Source organism: Hypanus sabinus, chromosome 17, assembly GCF_030144855.1.
Source record: "Hypanus sabinus isolate sHypSab1 chromosome 17, sHypSab1.hap1, whole genome shotgun sequence".
NCBI classification, from domain to species: domain Eukaryota; kingdom Metazoa; phylum Chordata; class Chondrichthyes; order Myliobatiformes; family Dasyatidae; genus Hypanus; species Hypanus sabinus.
In genome coordinates, this window is record NC_082722.1 from 84,690,273 (window position 1) to 84,709,660 (window position 19,388).

Sequence of the window (19,388 nt, forward strand, 5' to 3'; positions counted from 1 at the left end):
CCAAGAGTCATACCATTAATACCATATTCGACCCACCAAAATGAACCACCTCACACTTACCTGGGTTGAACACTATCTGCCACTTCTCAGCCCAGTTTTGCATCCTTTCAATGTCCTGCTGTAACCTCTGACAGCCCTCCACACTATCCATAACACCTCCAACCTTTGTGTCATCAGCAAACTTACTAACCAATCCCTCCACTTCCTCCTTCAGGTCATTTATAAAAATCACGAAGAGTAAGGGTCCCACAACAGATAACTGAAGCACCCCACTGGTGACCGACCTCCATGCAGAATATGAGCTGTCGACAACCACTCTTTGCCTTCTGTGGGCAAGCCAGTTCTGGATCCACAAAGCAATGTCCCTTTGGATCCCATGCCTCCTTACTTTCTCAATAAGCCTTGGATGGGGTACCTTATCAAATGCCTTGCTGAAATCCATATACATTACATCTACTGCTCTTCCTTCATCATTGTGTTTAGTCACATCCTCAAAAAATTCAATCAGGCTCGTAAGCCACAACCTGCCCTTGACAAAGCCATGCTGACTATTCCTAATCATATTATGCCTCTCCAAATGTTCATAAATCCTACCTCTCAGGATCTTCTCCATCAACTTACCAACCACTGAAGTAAGACTCACTGGTCTATAATTTCCTGTGCTATCTCTACTCCCTTTCTTGAATAAAAGAACAACATCAGCAACCCTCCAATCATCCAGAACCTCTCCCGTCCCCATTGATGATTCAAAGATCATTGTCAGTGGCTCAGCAATCTCCTCCCTCACCTCCCACAGTAACCTGGGGTACATTTTGTCCGGTCCCAGCGACTTACCTAACTTGATGCTTTCCAAAAGTTCCAGCACATCCCCTTTCTTAATATCTACATGCTCAAGCTTTTCAGTCTGCTACAAGTCATCACTACAATCACTAAGATCCTTTTCCATATTGAATACTGAAGTATTCATTAAGTACCTCTGCTGTTTCCTCTGGTTCCATACACACTTTCCCACTTGATAGGGCTGATTCTTTCATATCTTATCCTCTTGCTCTTCACATACTTGTAGAATGCCTTGGGGTTTTCTTTAATCATGCCCGCCAAGGCCTTGTCATTGTCCCTTCTGGCTCACCTAATTTCTTTTTTAAGCTCCTTACTGTTAGCCTTATAATGTTCTAGATCTCTAACATTACCTAGCTCTCTGAAGCTTTCGTAAGCTTTTCTTTTCTTATTGACTATATTTACAACAGCCTTTGTGCACCGTGGTTCCTGCACCCTACCATAACTTCCCTGCCTCATTGGAACGTACCTGTGCAGAACTCCACACAAATATCCCCTTAACATTTGCCACATTTCTTCCATACTTTTCCCTGAGAACATCCGTTTCCAATTTAAGCTTCCAATTTCCTGCTTGAAAGCCTCATAATTCCCCTTACTCCAATTAAACGCTTTTCTAACTTGTCTGTTCCTATCTCTCTCCAATGCTATTGTAAAGGAGATAGAATTATGTTCACTATCTCCAAAATGCTCTCCCACTGAGAGATCTGACACCTGACCAGGTTCATTTCTCAATACCGAATCAAGTACAGTCTCTCCTCTTGTAGGCTTATCTACATATTGTGTCAAGAAACATACCTAACGAACTCCACCTCATCTAAACCCCTCACTCTAGGGAGGTGCCATTTGATATTTGGGAAATTAAAATCTCCCATCATGACAACTCTGTTATTATTACACCTTTCCAGGATTTGTTTCCCTATCTGCTCCTCGATATCCTTGTTACTATTGGGCGGCCTATAAAAAACACCTAGTAAAGTTATTGATCTCTTCCTATTCCTACCCTCCACCCATAATCCCTTCATGACATCCATCCTTTCTGCTGTCATGACACTATCTCTGATCAACAGTGCCACGTCCCCACCTCTTTTGCCTCCCTCCCTGTCCTTTCTGAAACATCTAAAACCTGGCACTTGAAGTAACCATTCCTGTCCCTGAGCTGTCCAAGTCTCTGTAATGGCCACTGCATCATATCTCCAAGTACTGATCCACGCTCTAAGCTCATCCGCTTTGTTCACAATACTCCTTGCGTTAAAATTGACATATCTCAAACTGTCCTCTTGAGCACATCCCTTCTCTATCACCTGCCTATCCTCCCTCACACACTATCTCCAAGCTTTCTCTATTTGTGAGTCAACCACCTCTTCCCCAGTCTCTTCAGTTCAGTTCCCACTGAACTTCCCACCGGGAAGTTAGAGGATTGGGAAACTTTTAAGAATCAACTTATGAGAACAAAAAAGTCATTAAGAAGGAAAAGATGGAATACAAAAGTAAGCTAGCCGATAACATAAAGAGGATACCAAAAGTTTCTTCAATACATAAAGTGTAAAAGAAAGGCAAGAGTATATTTCTGAAAACAATGCTGAGAGGTAGTAATGGAGGGGCGAGGAAATGGCGGATGAACTGAATAAGTAGTTTATGTCAGCGTTCACTGTGGAAGACACTAGCAGTATGGTGGAAATTCTAGGTCTCGGGTCATGACGTGTGTGAAGTTATCATTACTAAAGAGAAGGGTCTTGGGAACCTTAAGGGTCTGACGGTAGATAAGTCACCCGGAACAGATTGGGTACACCCCAGAGTTCTTTCTTTTTCTTTTTCAATCTTTTTATTGATTTTCACATATAAAAAATAACATAACATAATACTGAATAGATTGTAAATACATTAGGCTTGACATTGAACTAGTAATAAGATATCAATATCTTATTAAAATATCAGTAAAAAAACATCATATAATAATCAGTCAAACCTATATTGATTATACGTGAAAAAGGATAATCTCTAAAAGAGAGAAAAGAAAAAAATACAAGAAAAAATATATATTAGAAAAAAAAATAAACCTGAACTAACATGGGCAATAATAATAGTTTATATATACATGATAGTGTCAAAAACTCCAGAACTCCATACCAGAACAAGGATAAAAAGAGAAAAGGTCCGGAAGAGGTCAAATTAACTCATATGAAAATGTTGAATAAACGGTCCCCAAGTTTCTTCAAATTTAATTGATGGATCAAAAATAGTACTTCTAATTTTTTCTAAGCTCAAACAAGAAATAGTTTGAGAGAACCACTGAAATGTGGTAGGAGGGTTTACTTCTTTCCAATTTTGTAATATAGACCTTCTAGCCATTAGGGTTACAGAAGCGATCATTCGTCTAATTGAAGGGGAAAGTCGATTACCATCCTAATTTGGTATACCAAAAATTGCAGTAATAAAATGGGGTTGTAAATCAATATTCCAAACTGAGGAAATGATAGCAAATATGTCCTTCCAATAGTTATGTAAAGCGGGACATGACCAAAACATGTGGGTCAATGAAGCAACTTCTGAGTGACATCTGTCACATTGAGGGTTAATATGGGAGTAGAATCGAGCAAGCTTATCTTTAGACATGTGAGCTCTATGTACTATCTTAAATTGTATTAAAGCATGTTTAGCGCATAGAGAAGAAGAATTAACCATTTGTAGAATTTTTTCCCATTTTTCTGTTGGTATAGTATATTGAAGCTCTTTTTCCCAATCTTGTTTAATTCTGCCTGATATTTCTGGTTGAATCTTCATAATCATATTATAAATAAGAGACACTAAACCCTTCTGACAAGGATTCAAGGTAAAAATCATATCTAAAAAATCTATCAGAGTTGAATTGGGAAAGAATGGTAAAACTTTATATAAAAAGTTTCTGATTTGTAAATATCTAAAAAAATAAGATTTAGGTAACCTAAATTTGTTGGAAAGTTGGTCAAAAGACATCAAATTACCTTCAAAAAAAAGATCACGAAAACATATTATACCTTTCCTTTTCCATACACTAAAGGCTTGATCTATTAAAGAAGGTTTAAAAAAAAAGTTAAATAAGATAGGGCTATCAAGAACAAAATTTCTCAAGGAAAAAAACTTACGAAATTGAAACCAAATTCGTAATGTGTGTTTGACAATAGGGTTAGATATCTGTTTATTGAATTTGACTAAATCAATGGGAAGAGAAGAACCAAGAACGGAGAATAAAGAATATCCTTGTACATCATTACATTCCAAATTTACCCACTGTGGGCATAATGGTGAATCCAAATCTTGTTTCCAGTATATTAAGTTTCGAATATTATTCGCCCAATAGTAAAATCTAAAGTTAGGTAAAGCTAAACCACCATCTTTTTTAGGTTTCTGTAACTGTTTTTTACTTAACCTGGGGTTTTTATTTTGCCACACAAATGAGGAAATTTTTGAATCTATATTGTCAAAAAAAGATTTAGGAATAAAAATTGGTAAAGCTTGAAATAAATATAAAAATTTCGGTAAAACCATCATTTTAATAGCATTAATCCGACCAACCAATGATAAGGATAAGGGAGACCAACTAGTAGTAAGTTGTTGAATTTGATGAAGCAAAGGTAAAAAATTCAATCTGAATAAATCTTTATGTTTCTTGGTAATTTTTATACCTAAATAAGTAAAGTTATCAGTAACAATTTTAAATGGTACCCTATCATTCAATGAAGTTTGCGCATTTAAAGGGAACAATTCACTTTTATCCAAATTTAAATTATAACCAGAAAAACTACCAAATTGAGCCAACAAGGATAGAATAGAATAGCGGGAATAGACCTATCAGGATCAGAAATATATAACAACAAGTCATCAGCATATAGTGATAACTTATATAACTTCTCATTATGGGTAATACCAAAAATATTAGGAGATTCACGAATAGCAATGGCTAAAGGTTCTAATGCAATATTAAATAATAAAGGACTTAAAGGACAGCCTTGTACCACGAGATAATTGAAAAAAAGAGGATCTATGATTATTTGTAAGAACAGAAGCAACAGGTTTATAATATATTAGTTTAATCCATGATATAAAATTAGAACTAAAGTTAAAATTTTTAACGCATTAAATAAATAAGTCCATTCAACTCTATCAAAAGCTTTTTCAGCGTCCAATGAAATGACACATTCTGGGGTTCTAGATGAGGAGGTATAAATTATATTAATCAATTTTCTAACATTGAAAAAGGAGTACCGGTTCTTAATAAAACCAGTTTGATCTTCTGAAATAATCTGTGATAGTATCTTTTCTAACCTAATAGCTAAAATTTTTGTAAGAATCTCAGAGTCTACATTTAATAGTGATATAGGGCGATAGGATGCACATAAAGTAGGATCCTTAGCTTTTTTAAGAATTAGAGAGATAGTAGCTTCATAAAAAGACTGGGGTAATCTCTTCTTAATGAATGCATCATTGAAAATTTCACATAACCATGGGGAAAGGAAAGAAGAAAAAGTTTTTAAAAATTCCATAATATAACCATCAGGGCCAGGAGCTTTCCCTGAATTCATTGATGAAATAGCTTCTCCTACTTCCGCCATAGAAATAGGAGCATCAAACAAACTCCGATCTTCATCTGTCAGTTTGGGGATATTCAAATTATTAAAAAAATTATCCATCATGGACAGATCGCCATCAGATTTTGATTGATATAAAGATTTATAAAAATCTTGGAATGTATTATTAATTTCTTTATGATCAGTAGTCAAATTACCGTCTTGTTTATGAATTTTAATAATTTGTCACTTAGTCGAAATAACTTTTAATTGGTTTGCTAATAATTTATCAGTTCGATCACTATGAATATAAAATTGAGCCCTGGTCTTAATTAATTGATTCTCAATTGAAGGAGATAATAATAAGCTATGTTCCATTTGAAGCTCAACTCTCTTCTTATAAAGTTCTTTGGTAGGAGTCACGGAATAAATCTTATCAATTTCTTTAATTTTATCCACCAACATAGCTATATCAAGATACCTTTGTTTTCTTTTACCAGCGGAATATGAGATAATTTGTCCACGGATAAAAGCCTTAAAAGAATCCCAGAGTATTCCTCTGTCAATCTCTTCGGTATAATTTGTTGAGAAAAACAAGTCAATTTGCTGTTCTATGAAGGTGACAAATTCTGGATCTTGAAGCAAAGTAGCGTTGAGTCTCCAAGATCTAGTATTAATGGAGGAATCCGATACCTTAATAGACAACTTCAAAGGAGCGTGAATGGCAATAGAATCGTATTTACAATCAGTAACATCTGTTAATAAACGGTGATCAATAAGAAAATAATCAATTCTAGAATAACTACGATAAACATGTGAAAAAAATGAAAATTCTTTATCTTTAGGGTTCAAAAACCGCCATAGTTCAGTAATTCCCGAATCAACCATAAAGGAATTAATAAGTGAGGCTGATCTATTCGGAAGAGTTCGAATAGGTTTAGATCTATCCATCAAAGGATTCAAACAACAATTGAAATCTCCACCCATTATCAACATATGTTCATTTAAATTAGGAAGGGAAGTAAATAAACGTTTAAAAAATTCAGGGCAGTCGAAGTTTGGAGCATAAATATTAACTAGAGCCACTTTTCAATTAAAAAAGTGAACCAGTAATCAACAAAAATCTGCCCTGTGGGTCAGAAATAATTTCATGATGTGTAAACGAAATTGAGGGGTCTATAAAAATAGACTCACCCCTAATTTTGGCAGTAAAATTCGAATGAAATTGTTGACCCCTCCAGAACCTAAAAAAGTGTTGATTATCCTCCCTCCTAATATGGGTCTCCTGTGCAAAGATAACATTAGCATTTAGTCTATGGAATACTTTAAATATTTTTTTACGTTTAATCGCATGGTTTAAACCATTAGTATTCCAAGAGATAAAATGAATAGACTTATCCATCATGCCAACATTAATTGTATATATCATAAAAGGTTAAAAAGACACATAACCCATAATTCAGGAAGAAGGAAAAATGATTCAGGAGCAACCGGAGAGCATGACACCTCAACAATATTAATAATTTAAAGTCGGCCCATAAACTAAAAGCAAAAGCGTGAAACAAGATCCCTACCTCCTCCCCCAAACCCTCGAAAAAAAGCGAAGCGGCAGGCGCACGAACTAATACTAATATTACCCCCATTTTCAAGACGGCAACTCCACGAAAAGGTAAAAAGAGACAATATAACACCCAGGCTTAGATAAAGGGTTGATAAGAAAAAAATATATATCAATCAAAAAGAGGAAAAAAAAGTAATATAATAAAACAAAAGATCATTAATAAAAAAAAGAATAAACATTAAAGTTTAAAAAAAATGTAATATGCCTTTAAAAAAATTCCATATTCAAATACAAGTAGATGACATGTTCCAAAGGCAAAGACTTATGGGAAGAAGAAATGACATTTTGAAAAAACCATATTACAAAATATAAATGTAAATTCACCAATCTATTAAAAAAAATTTTTAAAAAGTCATCAAAATAGAATAGAAAGAGGATTCAATAATCACTACAATATAAAAAAGGTCTAAAAATCTAAAACATTCGTCCCATATTCAAGTACAAGCAAACAAATAAACGATCACAGAAAGCAAAGTCTTATGGGAGGAAGAAACGACATCTTAAAAAAATAAATCTTATTACAAAGTATAGATGTGTATATCCAATTCAGAGAAAAAATTCCACAAATTCATTACCCTCTGGCTAAAGAAATTTCTCTGCATCTCTGTTTTAAATGGACAGAGCCTATCCTGAGGCTGTGCCTTTTTGTCCTAGACTCTCCCACCATGGGAAACATCCTTTCCACATCTATTCTGTGTAGGCCTTTGAACATTTGAAATATTTCAATGAGATCCACTGCCCCCCCCCCCCCCATCCTTCTAAGTACAGGCCCAGAGCCATCAAATGTTCCTCATATGATAACCCTTTCATCCCTGGAATCATCCTTGTGAAGCTTCTCTGAAGCCTCTCCAATTACAGCACATCTTTTGTTAGATAAGGAAAAGAAGTGGTCCCAACACTGACCCCTGTGGAACACCACTAGTCACTGGCAGTCAACCAGAAAAGGATCCTCTTATTCCCTCTTATGCCTCCTACCAATCAGTCAAATCTCTAATCATACTAGTAACTGTCCTATAATACCATAGGTTCTTTACTTGGTAAACAGCCTCATGCATGGTACCATGTCAAAGGCCTTCTGGAAATCCGATTATACAGCATCCACTGCATCCCCTTTATCTATCCTGCTTGTAATCTGCTCATATTTAAGGCAGAGGTTGTTAGATCCTTGATTGGTTAGGGCATGAAGGGATGTGAGAAGACAGGAGACTGGGGCTAGGAGGAAAAATGCATCTAAACTGGAGAGGTCATCATGAGTCACCCATGTAGGTGGGTTTGGTCACACACACAATGGACCACTTGAAGACAGCATATTTCCTTCCCAGAGAGGCATCAGAAGATTTTTGTCAACACGGTACTCTGATGATTAGTTTTATTATAACTGGCTTTGGCAACTTTCTAGTTTAATGTAAATTCCCTGGCTGGCAGTTTTGGAGGAAGGGTTTGAGTTTGCATTTCTTTTGATCAGTGGTTCAGATGTCTACTGTCCAGGTGAGTCACTGAACAACTATTACCTTGCCCGTGAACAAAATGTTGACCATATCTCCAGAGCGGTGTTTGACAATGGTTGTAACTTATCTCATCTCAAGGCAGGACTCTCAGTATTACAAAACATATGTTTAATTTTACCCAGGGGCTGTTGGGAACCCACTGCCAGGAGTGGAGGTGCAAATTGCAAAAGAAAACTCCACAAGGAACCACTCCTCTTACACTGTCATTGCTGAGGGTGACAGTACAGGCACTAAGGTAAGGAAGATAGCAGTATGGCCATATAGAGGGAGAACAGGTATGTGCATAATGGAGCTGCTACCATCACTGAAGAAAAGGGCATTGCTAGGTAAAGAGCCAATGTGCATGGTTTATAGGGAGTTGTGTGCATGAAGTGACAGTGTACAGGGTGTATGTTCTACAGGGAAGCCTGCTCCCCAAAGGATAGGTTGAGTGAGCTAGGGAGTTTGTCTTTGGAAGGTAAGGAGGATGAGAGGTGACTTGATAGAGGTATACAAGATAATAGGCATAGATTGAGTGGACAGGTAGAGACTTCCTCCCAGGACAAAAATGGGGGGCATAATTGGAGTAAAGTATGGGGGGGGTGGGGGTTGTCAGAGATAGGTCATTTTACATACAGAATGGCGAGTATGTGGAATATGCTAACGGGGGTGCTGGTAGAGGCAGATAGATTTGGAGACTCTTAGATATTTCACATGGGTGATAGAACAATAGAGGGCTATGTATGAGGGGAGGGTTAGATTCATCTTAGAGTAGGTTAAAAGATCAGCACAACATCGTGGGTCAAAGGGCCAGTACTGTACTGTACTGGTCTATCTTCAGGTTGTAAGTTTGTAGGAAGAGGCAAGTTACTGTGCAGGATTAGAAACACAGAAAATTTACAGTACAATACAGGCCCTTGGGCTCACAAAGGTGTGCCGAACATGTCCTTACCTTAGAAGTACCTAGGCTTACCCATAGCCCTCTATTTTTCTAAGCTCCATGTACCTATCCAGGAGTCTCTTAAAAGACCCTATTGTATTCGCCTCCACCACTGCTGCTGGCAGCCCATTCCACGCACTCACCACTCTCTGCGTAAAAAAGCTTACCCCTGATATCTCCTCTGTACCTACTTCCAAGCACCTTAAACGTGTGCCCTCTCATGCTAGGCATTTCAGCCCTGGGGAAAAGCCTCTGACTATCCACACGATTGATGCCTCTCATCATCTTATACCCCTCTATCAGGTCACCTCTCATCCTCTGTCGCTCCAAGGAGGAAAGGCCAAGTTCACTCAACCTATTCTCATAAGGCATGCTCCCCAATCCAGTCAACATCCTTGTAAATCTCCTCTGCACCCTTTCTATGGTTTCCACGTCCTTCCTTTAGTGAGGCGCAGTACTCCAAGTGGGGTCTGACCAGGGTCCTATATAGCTGCAACATTACCCCTCGGCTCTTAAATTAAATCCTACGATTGATGAAGGCTAATGCACCGTATGCCTTCTTAATCACAGAGTCAATCTGCATAGCCATTAATGCTATATTCTGCCATCATATTTGTCCTACCAAAATGAACCACCTCACACTTATCTGGGTTGAACTCCATCTACCACTTTTCAGCCCAGTTTTGCATTCTATCAATGTCCCGCTGTAACCTCTGACAGCCCTCCACACTATCCACAACAACCCCAACCTTTGTGTCATCAGCTAATTTACTAACCCATCCCTCCACTTCCTCATCCAGGTCATTTATAAAAATCACTAAGAGTAAGGGTCCCAGGACAGATACCTGAGACATGCTACTGGTCACTGGCCTCTATGCAGAATATGACCTGTCTACAACCACTCTTTGCCTTCTGTGGGCAAGCCAGTTCTGGATCCACAAAGCAATGTCTCCTTGGTTTCCATGCCTCTTTACTTTCTCAATAAGCCTTGCATGGGGTACCTTATCAAATGCTTTGCAAAAATCCATATACACTACATCTATGGCTTTACCTTCATCATTATGTTTAGTCACATCCTCAAAAAATTCAATCAAGCTCGTAAGGCACGACCTGCCTTTCACAAAGCCGTGCTGACTATTCCTAATCATATTATGCCTCTCCAAATGTTCATAAATCCTACCTCTCAGGATCTTCTCCATCAACTTACCAAATACTGAGGTAAGACTCACTGGTCTTTAAATTCCTGGGCTATCCCTACTCTCTTTCTTGAATAAGGGAACAACAACCGCAACCTTTCAATCCTCTAGAACCTCTTCCGTCCTCATTGATGATGTAAAGATCATCGTCAGAGGCTCAGCAATCTTCTCCCTTGCTTCCCACAGTAGTTTGGGATACATCTTGTCCGGTCCCGGTGTCTTATCCAACTTGATACTTTCCAAAAGCTCTATCACATCCTCTTCCTTAATATCTGCATGTTCAAGCTTTTCAGTCTGCTGCAAGTCATCCCTGCAATTGCCAAGATCCTTTTCCATTGTGGATACTGAAGCTGAGTATTCATTAAGTACCTCTGCTATCTCCTCTGGTTCCATACACACTTTTCCACTGTCACACTTGATTGGTCCTATTTTCTCATGTCTTATCCTTTTGTTTTTCACATACTTGTAGAATGCCTTGGGGGTTCCTTAATCCTGTCCGCCAAGGCTTTTTTAAGGCCGATTCTGGCTTTCCTAATTTCATTCTTAAGCTCCTTCCTGCTAGCCTTATAATCTTCTAGATCTCTATCACTACCTAGTTTTTTGAACCTTTCATAAACTCTTCTTTTCTTCTTGACTAGATTTACAACAGCCTTTGCACACGACGGTTCCTGTACTCTACCATCATTTCACTGTCTCATTGGAATGTATCTATGCAGAACCCCACGCAAGTATCCCCTGAACATTTGCCACATTTATTTTCTCCCTGAGAACATCTGTTTCCAATTTATGCTTCCAAGTTCCTGCCTGATAGCCTTATATTTCCCCTTACTCCAATTAAATGTTTCCCTAACTTGTTTGATCCTATCTCTCTCCAATGCTATGGTAAAGGAGATAGAATTGTGATCATTCTCTCCAAAATGCTCTCCCACTGAGAGATCTGACACCTGACCAGGTTCATTTTTCCCAATACCAGATCAAGTGCAGCCTCTCCTCTTGTAGGCTTATCTGCATGTAACACTCAGCTCTATCAACCCACGTTCGTCTGGGGGAAATTGCCGTCTGTCTGCCCAACTGTGTCTCACGTTTGCGTAGATACTGTGTATGCACCCCGGCACAAACCCACAATGTAAAATATCAGTCAGTACATAATGTATGTTTAAACGATCACACTTTATAAATTTTACTGTGATTATGGGGTTAGTAGAGAAATAAAAGAATATAAAATAAAAAGGCACCAAGAATAGAGATTATACAGTTCATGCACACGTTGGAGCTCATGCAGTATCCTCGGTCCACCATTTGATTTCCTCCGAACTCCACGACCCTTGGACTGGGACCAACCCATGGTGGTCTACCAGTGCACTTCCAGCACATCCTCGCTCTTCGCTTCTCCTCGCCGAACTTCCCACACACCAACCCCGGTTCCCACACATACAGATAGAATAACAAGTCTTCCATTGGTTAGTCCCTCCGTTATCAGTAGTTACAACCCAAACATTTCAGCTACAGAGAACATTACCTCATAGTTAACATTACAGAGAAGCCATTTTATAATTAGCAGTTAACAGGTAATATTACAGTTAATATTACTGAGAACCCTATATACATATTGTGTCAAGAAACCTTCCTGAACACACCTAATAAACTCCACCCCATCTAAACCCCTCACTCTAGGGAAATGCCAATCAATATTTAAGAAATTATAATCTCCCACCACAACAACCCTGTTATTATTACACCTTTCAAGAATCTGTCTTCCTATCTGCTTCTTGATGTCCTTGTTACTATTGGGTGGTCTATAGACACCCAGTAGAGTTATTGACCAGTTCCTATTCCTAACTTCCACCTACAGAGACTCTGTAGACAACCCCTGCATGACTTCCTCCTTTTCTTGTCAAGTCAAATTTGCTGATGATACAAAGATTGGAGGTGTAGTGGACAGTGAGGAAGGTTTTCAAAGCTTGCAGAGGGATTTGGACCAGTTGGAGCAATGGGCTGAAAAATGGCAGATGGAGTTTAATGTGGACAAGTGTGAGGTATTGCACTTCAGAAGATCAAAACCAATGTAGAACATACAAAGTAAATGGTAGGACACTGAGGAGTGCAGTAGAGCAGAGGAATCTGGGATCCCTAAAAGTGGTGTCACAAGTAGATAAGGTCATAAAGAGAGCTTTTGGTACATTGGCCTTTATAAATCAAAGTATTGAGTATGAGAGTTGGAATGTAATGGTGAGGTTGTATAAGACATTGGTGAGACCGAATTTGGAGTATTGTGTGCAGTTTTGGTCACCTAATTACAGGAAAATAAGGTTGAAAGTCTGCAGAGAAGGTTTACAAGGATGTTGCCGGGACTTGAAAAACTGAGTTACAGAGAAAGGTTGAATAGGTTAGGACTTTATTCCCTGGAGCGTAGGAGAATGAGGGGTGATTTGATAGAGGTGTATAAAATTATGATGGGTATAGATAAAGTGAATGCAAGCAGGCTTTTTCCACTGAGGCTAGGGGAGAAAAAAAACAGAGGTCATGGGTTAAGGGTGAAGGGGAAAAGTTTAAAGGGAACATTGGGGGGGGGGGTGCTTCTTCACACAGAGAGTGGTGGGAGTGTGGAATGAGCTGCCAGATGAAGTGGTGAATGCGGGCTCACTTTTGACATTTAGGAAAAACTTGGACAGGCATATGGATGAGAGGGGTTTGGAGGGATATGGTGCAGGTCAGTGGGACTAGGCAGAAAAATGGTTCGGCACAGCCAAGAAGGGCCAAAAGGCCTGTTTCTGTGCTGTAATGTTCTATGATTCTGTGGTTCTAAGTCCGATCTCTGTGTATATCCATTTCTAAGATGTGATTAGAAAGCTATAGGTGTAAATGAGTGTTGAGATGTAGTGGGGTAATGGTGTATAATTGTGCACCATCTGTATCTGTGGTGGAGAGGCTGCTAATAACCTACAGTATGATAGTCTAGAAATGTACAGCAAATGATTTCAAACTTGCAGGAAGAGCTAAACACTCCAGCTGCCAGCCTCTCAATGATCTGATCAGGATTTAACCATCTTGGTTTAACATGATTCTGATGTCAGGAGAAGTGGTTTGAAATGACTGCTCCACCTCAGGCTGGCTTCACATTTCCACATCAGAACCAAGAGCCAAGATCAGCTGCAGTGCAGTGTGAAGGAAGATTGGATGAGGCAAGTGCTGCCCTTGATTTCACAACTAATTATACTGGTACATCGTGGGCAGGGAGGTTCAGTTCAGTTTTATTTATCACATACACATGTAGCTGGGGCTCCACAGTAGTGTGGCATTTAGCCCAATGCTATTACAGATTGGGGTGTTAGGCTGAAGTTCAATTCCGGCATCCTCTGTAAGAAGGTGTGTGTGTGTGTGTGTGTTAGTTGGTCACTGTAAATCTTCCTGTGATTAGTCTAGGGTCGAATTGCTGGGTTGTTGGGAGGCGCAGCTCGGCTGGCTGGACGGGTCTGTTCTACTGTGGATCTCTAAATAAATAAAGTTAAACATGCAGTTGCATGCATTGTTTGCATTATCAATCAACACACCCAAGGCACATTCTTGCCTACAGCCCGAAGGCACCGGGAGATCTGTTTACCCAAAACAAATACCCACCTAAAGGCAGCATCTCTGAGAGTATAACAGCATTAACCGATCAGCGAGAGGGATTCATTAGCAAGAGCCTATAAAGGTAGTTCAGGTGCACGTGGAGCAGCCATTCCTGTGAGTGTGCCAGTGTTTGGAGTGGCTTTGGCTCATCAGGCTTGGATGTAAATTATTCTCTCTCTTCTTATTTGTTTATTTCTCATCTGTTGGGGCAGAGTAGTGTAGTGAGGACAGCTCCAGGGGCAATGTTTTGTACTGTGTTTGGGATGCGGGAAGTCTGGAGACTTCCAGTCTCCCAGATACACACATCTGTGCCAGATGCATCGAGCTGCAGCTCCTGAGAGAACGTATTAAGGAACTGGAGCTGCAATGACCTTCGACTCATACAGGAAAATGGGGAGGTAATAGACAGGAATTACAGGGAGGCAGTAACCCCTAGATTAAAGGAGATGGGTAACTGGATGACTGTCAGGAGAAGGAAGGGAAATGCACAGCCAGTGCAGAGTACACCTATATGGCTATTCACTTCAATAATTAGATTCTACTGAGGAGAGTGGCCTACAGGGAGCCACAGTGACCAGGTCTGTGGCACTTAGTCTGGTTCTGTGGCTCTGAAGAGTAGAGAGGTTAAGAGGATTGCAGTGTTGGTAGGAGATTCCTTAGAGGAACAGAGACGAGGTTTTGTAGGCGCGATAGAAACACCCGAATGGAATGTTGCCTTCCTGCTGGCAGGATCAGGGATGTCTCAGATCAGGTCCATGGTATTCTTAAAGGCAAGGATGAGCAGCCAGAAGTTTTGGCACATATTGACACCAATGACATAAGTAGACAAGGTGAGGATGTCCTAAAGAGAGATTTTTGGGAGCTAGGTAGAAAGCTGAGAAACAGGACCTCCAGGATAGTAATCTCTGGATTGCTGCCTGTGCCACATGCCAGTGAGGGTAAGGATGGGATGATTTGGCAGGTGAATGCATGGCTGAGGAACTGGTGCAGGGGACAGGGGTTCAAATTTCTGGATAATTGGGATTTCTTCTGGAGAAGGTATGACCAGTACAAAAGGGTGAAGTTTCACCTGGACCCAAGGGTGTCCAATATCCTTGCAAACAAGTTGTCTAGAGTTGTTTGGGTGGGTTTAAACCAATTTGGCAGGGGATGATAGTGCTAAAGATGAAGTAATTGGATTACAAACAAAGGCAATGTGCAGTGAGACTCCTGGTGAGGAGAGGCTGATGATAGACCAAAATTACAGTCAATAGGTTGAATTTCAACATAAAAGGCAGACAAAATAGAAAAGGGTGAGTACAGAACTGATAGTGCTGTATTTGAATGCAATCAGTGTACAGAATGAGGTAGATGAACTTGTAGCACAGTTTCAGATCGGTATGTATGATGCTGTAGGCATCTCTGAATCATGGCTGAAAGAGGATTATAGCTGGGAGCTTAATGTCCAAGGATATTGAAAGGACAGGCAAGAAAGTAGAGAAGATGGCGTTGCTCTGTTGGTAAATGATGAAATCAAATCATTAGAAAGAGGTGACATATGGTAGGAAGGTGTGGAATCGTTGTGGACAGAGCTAAGGAACTGCAGGGGTAAAAAGACCCTTAAGGGAATTGTATGCAGACCCAAACAGTAAGGATGTGGCCTACAAATTACAATGGGAGTCAAGTCAAGTTTATTGTTAATTAACTATATACATGTATATAACATATATAACCATACAAAGAATATAGAAACAGTAAACATTTCTTCGAATCAGGGTGTAAAGCACAGTAGTACACAAACACACATTACACTCGATAACTTATGAAGGTAAGGATAAAATCTGCCAATGGGTCACACATAAATAAACTATAAATATTGTATGCTATAGAACAGATTAACCAGTGACACTTCAAATACGATGTGGCAGGAGTTCAGAAGCCTAATGGCCTGAGGGATAAAACTGTTTCTCATCCTGACCGTTCATTTTTATGCATCATAGTCGTCCGCCTGATGGTAAAAAGCAAAAGAGGATGCTGGATGGATGAGTGGGATCCTTAATTCTAAGGGCCCTGTGTACATAGCATTGCTGGTAAATATCCCTGATGTTTGGTAGGGGGACCTCTGTGATCCTCTCAGCTATTCTCACAGTCTTTGTGGAGACTTCCAGCCTGACACTTGACTGTTCTCATACCAGATGAGGATGAAGCTTGTCAGAACCCTCTAAATGGTGCTCCTGTAAAGCAGTTAAGATAGAAAATGCATGCCAAAAGGGTAATGTTACAATAGTCATAGGGGATTTCAATATGCAGGTAGATTGGGAAAATCATGTTGATGCTAGATTCTAAGTGGGGAGTTTCTGAAGTGCCTACAAGACGGCTCGTGTTGAGCCCACTAGAGGATCAACTATTCTAGATTGGGTGTGTAAAACGAACTGAAAATTAATCAGAGAGCTTAAGGTAAAAGAACCCTGAGGGGAAAATGATCATAATATGATCAATTCACTCTCAAATTTTGTGGAGAAGCTAAAATCAGATGTATCGTCATTATAGTGGAGTAAAGGGAATTACAGAGGCATGAGAGAGGAGCTGGCCAGAATTGACTGAAAAAGAACATTGGTAGGGATGATGTCAGAGCAGCAATGGCTGGAATTTCTGGAAGCAATTTGTAAGGTACAGGATATATACTGTACATATCAAAGAGGAAGAAGTATTCTAAAGGCAAGATGATATAACTGTAGCTTACAAGGGAAGTCAAAGTCAACATAAAAGCCAAAGAGAGGGCATATAATAAAGCAAAAATTAGTGGGAAGTTAGAGGATTGGGAGGCTTTTAAAAACCAACAGAAGACTACTGAAAAAAAGTTGTTAAGAAAATAAAGACGTAATACAAAAATAAGCTAACCAATAATATTAAAGAGGATACCAAAAGTTCTTTTCAATACATAAAGTGTAAAAGAGAGGTGAGAGTGAATATCGGACCACTGGAAAATGATGCTGGAGGGATAGTAATGGGGGACAAGGAAATGGTGGATGAATTGAATAAGTATTTTGCATCATTCTTCACTGTGGAAGACTCTAGCAGTATGGTGGAAGTTCCAGGTGTCAGGGGTCATGAAGTGTGTGAAGTTACCATTACAAAGGAGAAGGGTCTTGGGAAACTGAAAGGTCTGAAGGTAGATAAGTCACCTGGACCAGATTGTGTACACCCCAGAATTCTGAAAGAGGTAGCTGGAGAGATTGTGGAGGCATTAGTAGTGATTTTTCAAGAATCACTAGATTCTGAAATGGTTCGGGAAGACTGGAAAATTGCAAATGCCACTGTACTCTTCAAGAAGGCAGAAGAAAGGAAACTATAGGCCATTTTGACTGACCTCAGTGGTTGAGAAGATGTTGGAGTCAATTGTTAAGTATGTGGTTTCAGGGTACTTGGAAGCACATGATAAAATAGGCTGTAGTCAGCGTGGTTTCCTCAAGGGAAAATCCTGTCTGTCAAATTTGTTGGAATTCTTTGAAGAAATAACAAGCAGGATAGACAAAGTGGAATTGGTGTGTGTTGTGTACTTGGATTCTCAAAAGGCCTTTGATAAGGTGCCAAACGTGAGGCTGCTTAACATGCTATGAGCCCATGGTATTACAAGGAAAGATTCTAGCATGAATAAAGCAGTGGCAGATTGACAGGAGACGAAAACTGTGAATAAAGGGAGCCTTCTCTTGTGGACTGTTAGTGACAAGTGATGTTCCACAGGGGTCTGTGTTGGGACCGCTTATTTTTATGTTATCTGTCAATGATTTGGATGATGGAATTGATGGCTTTGTTGCAAAGGTTGCAGATGATATGAAAATAGATGAAGGGGCAGGTAGTCTTGAGAAAGTAGAGAGGCTACAGAAGGACTTAGGAGAGATTAGGAAAATGGCCAAAGAAATTGCAGATGGAATACAGTTTCGGGAAGTGTATGGTTATGCACTTTGGTAGAAGAAATGAAAATGTTAACTATTTTCTAAGTGGAGAGAAAATACAAAAACCAAGGTGCAAAGGGACTTGGGAGTCCTTGTGCAGGATTTCCTACAGTTAGTATGCAGACCTGTGGTGCAGAAAGCAAATGCATTGTGAGCATTCATTTTGAAAGGACTAGAGTATAAAAGCAAGATCTAATGTTGTGAATTTATAAGGCCCTGATGGGGGCCTCATTTGGAGTATTGTGAGCAGTTTTGGGACCCTTATCTTAGAAAGGATGTGCTGAAACTGGAGAGGTTTCAAAGAAGGTTCACAAAAGTGATTTCAGGATTGATTGAAAGGCTTGTCATGTGAAGAGCATTTGATGGCTGTGGGCCTGAATTCACTGGAATTCAGAAGACTGAGATGTGACCTCATTGAAATGTATCAAATGGTGAAAGGTCTTGACAGAGTGGATGTGAAGAGGATGTTTCTGATGGTAGGAGAATCCGAGACCAGAAGCCCCAGCCTCAGAATAGAAGGGCATCCTTTTAGAATGGAGCTGAGGAGGAATTTCTTCAGGTAGAAAATGGAGAATCTATGAAATTTGCTGCCACAGACAGCTGTGGAGGTCAAGTCTTTACGTACAATTAAGGCAGAGGTTGATAGATTCTTCATTGGTTAGAGCATGAAGGGATACAGGGGTTGGGGGGTGCTAAACAGGCGATTGGGGCTGAGAGGAAAATGGATCAGCCATGATAAAATGGTGGAGCAGTCTTAATGAACTAAATGACCTAATTATGCTCCTATGGTCTTATTAACATATACCCACCTAAAAGCATCATTTCTCAGCGTATTCAACATTAACAAATACCCATCTAAAGGCAGCATCTCTGAGAGTGTAACGTTATCAGGCAAGAACTTGGAAGCATAAATTGGAAACAAATGTTCTCAGAGAGACATACAGAAGAAATGTGACAAATGTCAAGGGGATATTTGCATAAGTACGTTCCAATGAAATGGAAAGGATGGTAGGGTACAGGAACCATGGTGTACAAAGGCTGTTTTAAATTTAGTCGAGAAGAAAAGCAGAGTTTATGAAAGGTTCGAAAAACTAGGTAATGGTAGAAATCCAGAGGATTATAAGGCTAGCAGGAAGGAGCTTAAGAAAGAAATCAGGAGAGCCAGAAGGAGTCATGAGAAGGCCTTGGTGGACAGGATTAAGGAAAACCCCAAGGC

General features: G+C 39.6%; 1 protein-coding gene across 1 annotated transcript in view; it reads left to right on the plus strand.

Annotated features, from left to right (window-relative positions):
- The window catches only part of acsf3 (acyl-CoA synthetase family member 3), a 120,872-nt gene that overhangs the window by 65,225 nt on the left and 36,259 nt on the right, over positions 1–19,388 (plus strand). Inside the window, exon 5 of the mRNA XM_059993385.1 lies at positions 8,633–8,745. Coding sequence (XP_059849368.1) covers positions 8,633–8,745 — 113 coding nt within the window. The remainder of the gene's footprint in view (positions 1–8,632; positions 8,746–19,388) is intronic.